Source organism: Bos mutus, chromosome 6 (assembly GCF_027580195.1).
Source record: "Bos mutus isolate GX-2022 chromosome 6, NWIPB_WYAK_1.1, whole genome shotgun sequence".
Classification (NCBI taxonomy): domain Eukaryota; kingdom Metazoa; phylum Chordata; class Mammalia; order Artiodactyla; family Bovidae; genus Bos; species Bos mutus.
Genome location: NC_091622.1, coordinates 44,128,929 through 44,142,036, shown reverse-complemented (window position 1 = coordinate 44,142,036; position 13,108 = coordinate 44,128,929). Strand labels below are relative to the sequence as shown.

Sequence of the window (13,108 nt, the reverse complement as noted above, 5' to 3'; positions counted from 1 at the left end):
AGAAGACAACACTTCAGAACAATTTTTTTGATTTGTGGTCAGCTCATGAGGTACCCATTTACTGAGCTTTTTCAGCAAACCTTTCCAGTTTGCTTCAAATGCTGAACGACCATAGAATGGTCGTAGTTGAGTTCTTCGACAGCTTCTCGTGTAGTTATGAGAGGATCAGCTTCAGTGATTACTCTCATTTGGTCGTTGTCAACTTCCGATGGCCGGCCACTGTGCTCCTCGTCTTCAAGGCTTTGTCTCCTGTGCAAAACTACTTGAACCACTACTGCATTATATGTTCTTCAGTGGTTCTGAGTGAAACACATTGTTGATGTTGCAAGTTGTCTTTGCAGCTTTACAACCCATTTTGTACTTGAATAAAAAATTGCTCGAATTTGCTTTTTGTCTAACTTCATTTCTGTAGTCTTAAGTAAATAAAAAATAAACAGCAGGTAATAAGTCAGATGGTAAAGAATCTGCCTGCAGTGCAGGAAACTCGGGTTGGATACCTGGGTCAGGAAGGTCCCCTGGAAAAGGGAATGGCTTCTTGCCTAGAGAAATCCATGGATGGGAGAGCCTGGTGTGCAGTTGTTAATGGGGTCACAGAGTGTCACGACTGAGTGACTAACACTTTTCCGCAGCTTAGCAAGCATCAAAATGTGAAAACGTGAAAGCAAACACAGGTTGCTATCTATGCAAATTTTTTGATCAAGTAGATCCCAAATGAAGCCAGTTCTGTATTTCTAACAAGTTCCTAGATGATACTGATGACTTTTTAAGCTAGTATTTTCCCAAGACAGTTAGAGAAACATTGTGGATAATAGGATACCCAGTAAAATGTAGAGTTTGGCTGCCCTGGGAAATTTTGGTTACTAGTCCATTACTAAAACTTCAAAATTATGTAATTACAGCTTATTATTGTGACACCCTATTTTTATGGCTCACCCCTGAGTCTGGGTAAATATTTAATTGCTACTGTGGAAGGTAGTAAAACTTGATCTAGGTAAAAGAAAATAGTTAGGGTCTTTGTAGGGCTATCAGAACCTGGTTCTGCCTTTTTTGTCAGGTTACTTTGGTTTTTGGGGAAGGGGTTTCATATATCTAGCAAATCATCAGGTGATAGCTTTCTACGTTTTTTTTCTGGGCTTGTTTAAAATTTTTCTTCGTTGTGCACGAGAGCTTTCTCTCTAGTTGTGAGTGAGGGCTAAGCTACTCTTTGTTGCGGTGCTCTGGCTTCTCATTGCAGCTGCTTCTCGTTGTGGATTAAGGGCTCTAGGGTGTTCAGGCTTCAGTAGTTGCAGGTTTGCGGCTCTGGAGCACAGGCTCACTAGTTGTGCTTGGGTTTATTTGCCCCTGGGCATGTTGGAATCTTCCCGGACCAGAAATCAAACTTGTGTTTCCTGCATTGGCAGGCGAATTCTCAATCTTTGGACCACCAGGGAAGTCGTGGGACTTTGAGGAGAGTATGTCAGTGTCTGAGGGGCCTGGGATTACGAATTGGTATACTGATGCCTAGTCTTAGCAGGCTATTCCACTGATTTTAAAGCCCTGGAAAAGTTAACTGCTAATACTCCCTGGGAAAGCAGCAAATTTAACTATGTTAATTCTGATTGGATTCTAGAATCTGGAAGTCTGAGGATTTGGGTTTAGTTGACCATTTAACTTGGTACAGGTGATAATGCATAATTGTTAATAAAGAGCAAATAATAGTTCATTAATTATAACTGTAAGCTGCCATTTGTAATCGTTACCTTCTTCTCAGAAAAATAAAGAATGAGTATTTGGGTCAGCTCGGCTTTTAGATGCCATCATCACATTGTGGTGGTCTGAAGCTTGTTGAGGAAAGATCAAAATAAAGGGGTATTGTTTTTTAAAGGGGTTTTCAAGTGAAAGTTTGATACTTAGTGACTTTTTAATCACAATTTAATATGTAACAGAATGCATTTTACAGTCTTTTGAGGGTATTACAGGTGGAAGTTAGATGGTTGTCAGTGATTGAAGTTGATCTAGCTGTACATATCGTCACTTCACATAAGTAATACATATTTCTGGAACTACATATGTTGAGTTCGTTAATTACAGTATTTTCAAAAATAACTACACTAAAATTCTGTGTTGAATTGAGTAGGCTTGGAAACTGAGCAACAGGGTATAAATTTGATAGTGTTTAAGCAGATATTGTTCAAAGAGTGACCAATCCATGTTTTTTGCCTTGCAAAGCAAAAGAGTATTGTTGAAACTAAGGAAATTATCCACAAGTAGATGAAACTGTATTAATGTTTTGCTACTGAGATAATGTGCAAAAGGACTGCCGAGCTTGTGTCAGTAATACCTGCAGGCAGGAGAAATTACCAAGTGTCCTCATAGATCAAGATATTTCAAAACATCTAGAGACTAGAGTAGCTGATTCATGCACTGTGGTTAAGGCATTGAGTCATAGTTTAATTGGCTCTGTTTTTGCTTTCATGGTCTTCATATAAAATAATTTTGCAGGTAGTGCTGTGCCAGTGTCAAGAATGTGATTGTTTCCTTTTTAAAATAGGACCAAAGAAGAAAGAAGCATAAAATATATCAAGTAAAGATGTATTTCTTTGCTAAAAGTCTTAATCTACAACTAAGTTTAGGCAGAATAAAGAGAAGGCTTCACTTGGGTTGTACACTGTCATTTTGTTGAACTTGGTGCTTCAACAGATGGTTTTGGCTAAAAATACAAAGTTGGTCCTTGAAAGATTAGATTAATTTGTGAAAAATAGAGCCAGAATAGTGAAGTCATAAATGATGACTTCAGATTTTTATACTTGTTTTAATTATGTAAATAAAACCATGGATTTGTATTTAACTGAATGGCCTGTGACTTCAGCATTTGCAAGCAGACTTCATTTTGTCCAAGTGCCAAATGCAGGATATTTTGTATTAGTGACAGTAGCAGCCAGAAGGGAACAGACAGGAGATTCACTGACCCATACAAATTATTCCTCACACCACCTTTCATCTGAGTGCCTGGATTCTCTCAAACCATCCCTAAACCTAGTTTTCCTCTTTGGTTCATTGATACAGATAATGCTGTATGCCTTGTCTTTCCGTAATTCATCAGCATTTCCACAGCGTAATGTTGCTCCTCATTTCATGCATGTATTCCTTTTTCTGATTCTTTACCATCATTTTATTGAATTAGATGGGACTGAGGAAAAAAAGATGGTAGACTCATGCTGTCTCAGCCCTTTTGAACCTATTAGCTTAAGTGGGAAGTTAGTGAAGTTTTAAAGAAATAACAAGTTTAGTGCTGTAATGTGATAAAGCAATTTAAAATGGTTTCTTGGTTTTGTTTTTGCAAGTTGAATATTTTAAATTTTATTTTGTTTTTAAGAAATTTATTTAAGTGACCATTTTCACTTTGGCATTTGTGTGAAATGTGTTTAATTCTGTCATCAGATTAACATTGTTTCTCAGTGCATTTTGGTATTACAGTCTCATTTGACAGAATTTGATAATGTATAACTTGTTTGATACATTCAATAAAACGTTTTTATGGAAGCTTAATTTTGTAATTGATTATGAAATAATAACATTTGAACAAGGGTTAATTTATATTTATCTGATGTCTTTGCATTTCATATTTATGTCTTAAACTTTAAACGCACTAAATAACCAACATGTTATTTGTCAATATAGGTATATGACTGATGGGATGCTACTTCGTGAAGCAATGAATGACCCTCTCTTGGAGCGTTATGGTGTAATAATTCTTGATGAGGCTCATGAAAGGACATTGGCTACAGATATTCTCATGGGTGTTCTGAAGGAGGTTGTTAGACAGAGATCAGATTTAAAGGTGAATTAGTTTATTTGGTTCTTTAAAAATCCTATATGTGAATATATATATATATATTTAAAAGGGAGTACATGCTGATCACTACAACTACAAAAATAATCACCTATAAAAGCAAATATGGAGAGTACCAGCAGTGGTTTATACTTTCTTTTTAATTTTTCTTGCTGTCTTTGTTTTAGATTTTAAATATACTTCTTCTTAGTAATATGTTTATAATCATTTCATTATATAGTCCATCCAGTTTTTTGTTTCATTTTAAATGATTTTATGTCATGGTGTTTTTAAACCTTGTGCTCACCCTGCCTTTTATTCAGTACAGGGGATACCTTCATTAAGGATCAAATCTCTGTTCTTGTCCTAACACAAACTCACTCATTCTAACTCATAATGCTGGAGAGTGGAATAACTGTATCCAGAACATACTGCTCCTCAGAAATGCCTTCCCTTAACCTAGGGTCTTGGTTCTTCCCTCTCCCACCCCCGCCTGCCATCCGTTGTACCATTTAAACCCTGGCCAGTGTTACTGTATTGATAAGGGCTTAAAACTGACTGACTGTGTGGACATTGTTGTCTCCCAAATTTTCTGAAGTTCCCTTTTTGCATTGTATGTGTGCAGTTCATTGGAACTTAGTATTGAGTGTTATTGTATGTGTTACAGAGGTTTGTACACTGGGGAGAAAGATTCTGGGTCTTAAAAGAATTGATACTGAGTTTGTTTGACTATAAAATTAAATGTATACTTTAAAGAATATATTTGAATAACTATGAGTACTATTACTGGTTCAACATTATGAGCTATTGAAATTTCGAGGAGGAACTCAAAGTAGAAAAATTTAATGGGAGAGCTTTCTATTTAATGGGTTTTGTCATGTGTAATTTAAATAAAGAGAGGATGACCACACAGTCATGCAGCCGGCACCTGAACAACCTTTTGTTGCTGTGGCTTTTTTGGTAGTATAGAAAACCTCTGTTTTAGAAAATTTTCTGAAGAACTTATGCTTAGTAAAGATGATTTGGAAGAATGGAGAAATATTTGTACCACTGATTTATTTTATTTTATTTTTTGCTTTCTTTATTTTTCCCTGTGTGCAAGGTTGTCATTTTTTTTTAATAGCATAGTAGCAATCATATTACATATTGATGTCTTATATCAATTCCTTTTGTGTAATTTTATAAACTTTGGTTGTTAAGGTGTTGCTTCATGAAAACATATGGTAGTTTATTTATGAAGAGTGAAAGTGTTAGTTGCTTAGTCATGTCTTGACTGTTTGTGACCCCATAGACTAGCCCGCCTTGCTCCTCTGTCCTTGGAATTCTCCAGGAAACAACACTGGAGTGGGTAGCCCTTCTTTTCTCCAGGGGATCTTACTGACCCAGGGACAGAACCACAATCTCCTGCATTGCAGGCCGATTCTTTACTCTCTGAGCCACTAGAGACACCGTAGTTGATATATATATGGAGCAGTAAACATTACTCGTCTCTTTACAATCTTTGAAGACAGCTTCAAATAATTTACTGTTTTCTTTTCAGGTTATAGTTATGAGTGCTACTCTGGATGCAGGAAAATTCCAGATTTACTTTGATAACTGTCCTCTCTTAACCATTCCTGGGCGTACACATCCTGTTGAGATCTTTTATACTCCCGAACCAGAGAGAGATTATCTTGAAGCGGCAATTCGAACCGTGATCCAAATTCATATGTGTGAAGAGGAAGAAGGAGATCTGCTACTTTTCTTAACTGGTCAAGAGGTATTGTCATTATTTGCTTCCTTATTTATATTATTTCTATTAGACAACAATTTAAAACTTAAGAACCCAACATATATTAACCATGTATTTCTCATCCCAATGTCTATAAAGTTTTTCTTCAGCATGATTGTATTTATATGTGAAGTATATAACTCCCTTTATCTATGTACTCTAGGAATATACCCTTTTATGCCGTTAGTCTTTGTGTTCTAGTTGATATCCTGAGAATATTAAATGCTTTTAGAATTTTAAGATTTAGCAGTTTTAATCTCAACTTTGGAGAGACCTGAGTGGCAAGTGGTTTTGTGCTAATTTGCCATTCTGCTGAGGCATGAATGAAATCTGGTTACTCTAGGCAGTAATTTAGTTTGTAAGGGAATTTGGGTAACTCAGGTGCCCATCTACCATCAAAACAAGTGTTTGTGTTTTGTTTTTGTCTTCTTGCATGTGTCTATTGAGAATTGGAAGGAATCACTGAAATTCTTTAGACTTTACATCATTTTTAAAATAGGAATTTTACTCTCACATGCAGCATTTTCTAAACTCATTTCTATCAGGATGTTTACAGGTGTGCTATGAAATTCTTGATGGCTTAAGTAAGCTCAGTGAGTTATCTGGGTGAAATAAATTCTTTTAGAGGTTTTCTGAAAGTTTGTCATTTGTTGTAATAGGCTTTGTGAATTTTCTACAGTGTCCTTCTCAAACTAATATACATGCCAGTCATTTGGAAATCTTGCAGATTTTTATTTGCTAGGTCAGGTGTAGGGTCTGATCTAAGAGTGTGTTCTGAGTAGGTGTCTAGAACAGTGCTACTCCATTAGAACTTCCTTTACATCTGGAAATGTTTTTATATCTATAGTGTTCAATATAGTTGTTGCTGTTCAGTTGTTCAATCATGTCTGATTCTTTGCAACCCATTGGAATGCAGCACACCAGTCTTCTCTGTCCTTTACTATCTCCCTGAGTTTGCTCAAACTCATGTCCATTGAGTCAATGATGCCATCCAACCATCTCATCCTCTGTTGCCCCCCTCTCCTGCTCTCAAGTCTTTTGCAAGCATTAGGGTCTTTTCCAATGACTTAGCTCCTCTTCGTATCAGGAGGCCAAAGTTGGAGCTTCAGCATCAGCCCTTCCAGTGAAAATTGAGGATTGATTTCCTTTAGGATTGACTCGTTTGATCTCCTTGCAGTCCAAGGGACTCTTAAGAGTCTTCTCCAACACCACAGTTCAAAAGCATCAATTCTTTGGCACTCAGCTTTCTTTATACTCCCAACTCTCACATCCATACATGACTAGTGGAAAAACCATAGCTTTGACTAGATGGACCTTTGTCAGCAAAGTAATGTCTCTGCTTTTTAGTATGCTGTCTAGGTTTGTCATAGCTTTTCTTCCAAGGAGCAAGCATTTTTTAATTTCATGGCTATAGTCACCATCTGCAGTGATTTTGGAGTCCCCCAAAATAAAGTCTGTCACTGTTTTCATGGTTTCCCCATCTATTTGCCATGAAGTGATGAAACCAGATGCCACACTACTAGTTTTTGTAGCCACAACAATATAATGGACTTGAATATTTGCATTGCAGCTAGTGAGAGGAGGAACTAAAATTTAATTTTATAGAAGTTTAATTAATTTAGTTACATGTGTTTGACCGCCTTGTTTTAGTTTTTGTGTGGTCTGCTAGTTAAGAACTGTTTTTACATATTTTAAGGGTTTACATGAAAACAAAGAATGTGCTTCAGAGGTGGTATATGGATGCAAAGCCTAAAAAATTTTGGCCCTTTATAGTAAGAAATCTGATCCCTGCTCTAGAACATTTTTTTCTCAAGTGTGGTCAGTGGATTGCCTGCCTTGGTAGGGGAATTTGTTAAAGCAAGTTCTTGGCCCTGTTTCAGGCTTGCTGAAACAGATGAAATTTACAGATGAAATACTGTAAGAATCTGCATCCTTGCTGCTGCTGCTGCTAAGTCGCTTCAGTCGTGTCCAACTGTGTGCGACCCCATAGGCGGCAGCCCACCAGGCTCCCCCATCCCTGGGATTCTCCAGGCAAGAACACTGGAGTGGGTTGCCATTCATTTCCTTTCCCAATGCATGAAAGTGAAAAGTGAAAGTGAAACTGCTCAGTCATGTCAGCAGTCCCATGGACTGGAGCCTACCAGGGTCCTCCATCCATGGGGTTTTCCAGGCAAGAGTACTGGAGTGGGGTACCATTGCCTTCTCTGCATCCTTAACAAGCTCTAAAGGCCATTTTTCTGTTCCCTTAGGTTAAAAGTCACTGTTCCAGGTGAATGTTTTAGCTATTTTAATGCCCGTGGTACATTAGTGACACCACCCTAAATAATATAGTGAGAAATTGCCCTAGTTCTTTAACATAATCAAAATCAGTGGTCTGCTGTGTGACCGCCTAACCTCCAGGAGAATGTGAACTGTAACTAGTGTTCAAATTCTACAGGGATGCTTGATATATAATATTTAATTAAATATGGTTGCATTAAGAACTATAATTGTTTAGTAATTTTTTTATCCTTGAATTTTTTTTCCAGTACTATTTCTGTTTTTTCCAGCACTATTTATGTTGTGAAGTGAAGTTGCTCAGTCGTGTCCGACTCTTTGCAACCCCTTGGACTGTAGCCTACCAGGCTCCTCGGTCCCTGGGATTTTCCAGGCAATAGTACTAGAGTGGATTGCCATTTCCTTCTCCAGGGGATCTTCCTGACCCAGGGATTGAACCCAGGTCTCCCGCATTGTAGACAGAGGCTTAACCGTCTGAGCCACCAGGGAAGTCCTTATTTATGTTGTAGGCTGATTAATTCTTTGCTGTGGGAACCCCATGCGTAGTAGGGTGCTTATTGTGTCTCTGGCCTTTACCCATTAGATGTAGATACACTCCCCCAGTTTGCAAACATTCCCAGTAAAGTATCATACTTGTTCTTTTGGGAAATACAGTGTGTTGCAAATTAACTTTTACAGATAAACCTCTCTATTAGTCTGTGTATGCATTTTGAATGGAAGAATTTTTTAATATTTTGCAGTGTTGAGGCATTTGTGTTCATTTTGTTCTTTGGTGTCTGGTCCCTAGTTTCTCATTTTCTCCAGAATGAGTAGCATGTTTTTTTTAAACGGCTGTTCAAAATAATCATCATGTTTAGATAGTCAAGCACATTAGAATTCTATAAGAAATATCAGATGGCCTTCTGTTGGGGACCTGAAATGCTTTTCTGTGAGTTGAATTTCTGTGGCTGATACTTTGGCAGCTCTCCCACAGCTGGGGAACGGAAAGGAATAAGCTCCAATTATCTCGTGTATCCTGTTGAATTTTTAAGTTTCTTTTATACGACTAGCTAGTCTTGAGGAATTTGAAGACCTTTGAGGAGAAAGTAGCAATTCTACTGTTTTCCTCATGTCTGTGAGCCTGTTATTTTTATTTGGTCAGTTAAGTGATAGATTTTGGGAGTTCTGTACCCCATCTCCATAAATTTGAATAGTACCCATAAAATTTATCTATCTCAAAACTTAAAAATGACAACCATATTACCATTTTAACCATGTAAACAATAGTGTTTCTATAGTCCCTTGAATTAATTTGGGAGGGGAAAGACCAGTTTTAATTAGTGAAGGTTTGGAAAACGTGAATGTTGATTTTTTTCGTTGTTGTTAATCTGTTAAACCAGGTGTTCCTAGTAGAACTCCCTAGAGGAGCTGTGCTACCAAGTTTGGTAACACTGATTGTAATTAAAATATGAATTGTTTTAAGTAAATACTTGAAGATGTTGAACTCTTCATTCTTTAAGCAATACATTCTTTCATCTTTAATTTCATTGAGTGAAATTAGTCTTTTCAACATGTAGGAGTTTAGATTCTTTAGTAGTGTCTAAATTAATTTGCTAATATATATATTGATGCTTTTGGAGCTGAAAGTCTTGCTTAATTCAGAAACTCTTGAACTTTTGTCTCAGTTCATGACTAAGCAGAAGATTGCATTGTGCTGATGAATGTCAATGAGCTTTCTGGTCTTTCAGAACTGTCAATGTTGATTCTGAAAGTTCAGTTAAATTTAGGGAAAATTTTGTTGCCAAGTTTAAAAAAATAATGTTTAGAACTTTGTCTACATAAAAACAAACTGTGGGATTTTTTTTTCCTCACTCTTTAGCGTTGTCATTATATCACATGCAGTAGTGATTTTGTTTCAGCTCCATACATGCTTAGCAGATAGTTTCAAATAAATTTGGAATAATCTTGTTAAAATTTCTAGAGTCTGCAAATGCACAATTTGGGGCTTTTAACTTTCTATATAAAATCTGGTATTTGGTGACTTCTGAATTAACAGAATTGAAAAATATTCTGAATTTGGCATCAGTTTTCCTATACAAGATATATATATATATGTTTTTAAGAACTATGTGTATGTATGTGTGTGTATATATATATATATAGTTTGGGGTTTATATTGTGTGTTTTTTTTTTAAGATCTAATTTTGTTTTTGTATACCAGCAGGGGGCATTCTAATCTAGATACAGCATTTGAAAGCAATTTTTGGGTAAAAATATTTCTTTCTTTTTTCTTTTTTTTCAATGAATAGCAAACTTTCATTTCTTTTGGAAATTGTATACCTCAAAGGAAATTGGTATATAAGATCTTTAGTAATTTTCTTTGTCACAGTTTTTAAGACCTTATCAATACTCCAGAAAGCTGGTATGTTTTAAATTGGTTTAAAATCTGTTTTTGTTCTTACATATATTCTTTTAACACGGAAACAAAGTTGCATTTTAGTTAAATCATTTTAAGGAAAATTATTCTAGCTTGATTATAATATATAATAAGTTTTCTTGGTAAATTTTTAAAAATTGTTCTGTCTTTTGAATAAAGGATAATTTGTCAATAAGGGTAACTTCTGATTGATACTGGCCATACTGCCAAATCATTTAGCGTACTTCTGAGTTTAACTGAATTAAAGCTTCTGTAAAATTTTAAATATAGCTCCCTTCCCATGTTAAAGTCCCTTTCTCATCCCCTAGAGCCTTCACCTACCTCTCTGTCTCTCACACCCTCCCAGTATTCATTGTGTCCTCTCTTGAAACCTGAAATTGAATGCAAATGTGTTGGAATTGTTTTGTGTATTAGGGAAATTTTTGAAGAGGCTTTAAGATATTTGGGTTAACCTAGTTCTTAAATATCTATGTTGATACTGTAGAGGTGTGTGTTCTCATTAGGCACAATGAAGCAAATCTTCCATATAATTGCATTAGTGATACGTGACATTAAAGCCTAATTGGCTTATTTAAAATATCTTGCACATCAATTTCCTGTAGATTGTGAAAATTGAAAAGGTTATGAGTACAGTTAAATATTCCTGGGTGAGAAATTTCAATTTTAGTACAATTTGTTGAGAATTAATTAGGACATTGACTCTTAAGAAAAAAGGGTATGGAATGTCAATAAGGCAATTGTGTGTTTATGTGACTAGAGAAATCAAAGTTTCTTGGATTATTTCTGAAATCCCAATGAAATCTGCTGAATTAATTGTGATAACTAAAATAAGATGCATAGAACTAGGATTATGGTAAATCCTTAAAATGTTTCAGTGTGTATTCATTCTGTTTGCACACTTAAACTTTTATTTTGTAGGAAATTGATGAAGCCTGTAAGAGAATAAAGCGTGAGGTTGATGATTTGGGCCCTGAAGTCGGTGACATCAAAATCATTCCATTATACTCCACACTCCCACCTCAGCAGCAACAACGCATCTTTGAGCCTCCACCTCCAAAAAAACAGAATGGAGCAATTGGAAGAAAGGTAACATTGAAATGTTCTCTATAAACATTGCATTGATACTGAAAGATTTGTCTGTGAGATATCAAATTGTATTGAATTATAATTCAAGGAATAAGTTACAGGTGATTGTGGTCTGAATTGTATGCTACGTAGTTATCTGTGTTTCCAAAGTAAATAGAAGGAAATGTATTTGTGTAGAGTTCTGCATATCTTTTGACAGGTACTACTACCATGTCCCTGGGAAATTCTTCCTTAGCAAATGGAAGGTTGCTTAGGGTGAGGAAGGTGGCCAAATGTCTTTCTCCTGATTAAATCACTTGGCACAAAGTACTTTTTTCTTCAGTTCCTTGGCTTCTCCCCAGAATTTTTGCTCAGTTGCTCAGTCGTATCCTGCTCCTTGCAACCCAATGGACTGCAGCATGCCAGGCTTCCCTGTCCATCAGTAACTCCCGAAGTTTGCTCAGACTCATGTCCATCGAGTTGGCGATGGCATCCAACCATCTCATCCTCTGTCATCCCCTTCTCCTGCCTTTAATCATTCTCAGCATCAGGGTCTTTTCCAATGAGTCAGTTCTTTGCACCAGGTGGCCAAAGTATTGGAGTTTCACTTTAAGCATCAGTCCTTCTCCTTTAGGATTGACTGGTTGGATCTCCTTGCAGTCCAAGGGACTCTCAAGAGTCTTCTTCCCCACCGCAGTTCAAAAGCATCTATTCTTTGGCACTCAGCTTTCTTTATAGTTCAACTCTCACATGCATACATGACTACTGGAGAAACCATGGTTTTGACCAGATGGACCTTGGTCAGCAAAGTAATGTCTCTGCTTTTTAATATTCTGCCTAGGTTGGTCATAGCTTTTCTTCCAAGAAGCAAGCGTTTTTAAATTTCATGGCTGCAGTCACCATCTGCAGTGATTTTGGAGCCCCCCAAAATGAAAGTCTCTCACTGTTTCCATTGTTTCCCCATCTTATTTGCCATGAAGTGATGGGACCAGATACCATGATCTAACTTTTTCACTCTCCTCTCTTACTTTCATCAAGAGGCTCTGGTTCTTCTTTGCTTTCTCCCATAAGGGGGGGTGTCATCTGCTTATCTGAGGTTATTGATATTTCTCCCAGCAATCTTGATTCCAACTTGTGCTTCTTCCAGCCCAGCGTTTCTCATGATGTACTCTGCATAGAAGTTAAATATGCAGGGTGACAATATACAGCCTTGACGTACTCCTTTTCCTATTTGGAACCACTCTGTTGCTCCATGTCCATTTCTAACTGTTGCTTCCTGACCTGCATATAGATTTCTCAAGAGGCAGGTCAGGTGGTCTGATATTCCCATCTCTTTCAGAATTTTCCACAGTTCATTATGATCCACACAATCAAAGGCTTTGGCATGGTCAATAAGCAGAAATAGATGTTTTACTGGAACTGTCTTGCTTTTTCGATGATCCAGCGGATGTTGGCAATTTGATCTCTGGTTCCTCTGCCTTTTCTAAAACCTGCTTGAACATCTGGAAGTTATAGTTCATGTATTGCTAAAGCCTGGCTTGGAGAATTTTGAGCATTACTTTCCTAGCGTGTGAGATGAGTACAATTGTGTGGTAGTTTGAGCATTCTTTGGCATTGCCTTTCTTTGGGATTGGAATGAACACTGACCTTTTCCAGTCCTGTGGCCACTGCTGAGTTTTCCAAATTTGCTGGCATATTGAGTGCAGCACTTTCACAGCATCATCTTTCAGGATTTGAAATAGCTCAACTGGAATTCCATCACCTCCAC

The 13,108-nt window shown here is 36.9% G+C and overlaps 1 protein-coding gene across 1 annotated transcript in view; it reads left to right on the top strand.

Moving 5' to 3' along the window:
* The window catches only part of DHX15 (DEAH-box helicase 15), a 53,940-nt gene that overhangs the window by 23,286 nt on the left and 17,546 nt on the right, over positions 1-13,108 (top strand). Inside the window, exons 4-6 of the mRNA XM_005897080.2 lie at positions 3,661-3,820; positions 5,352-5,570; positions 11,194-11,361. Coding sequence (XP_005897142.1) covers positions 3,661-3,820; positions 5,352-5,570; positions 11,194-11,361 — 547 coding nt within the window. The remainder of the gene's footprint in view (positions 1-3,660; positions 3,821-5,351; positions 5,571-11,193; positions 11,362-13,108) is intronic.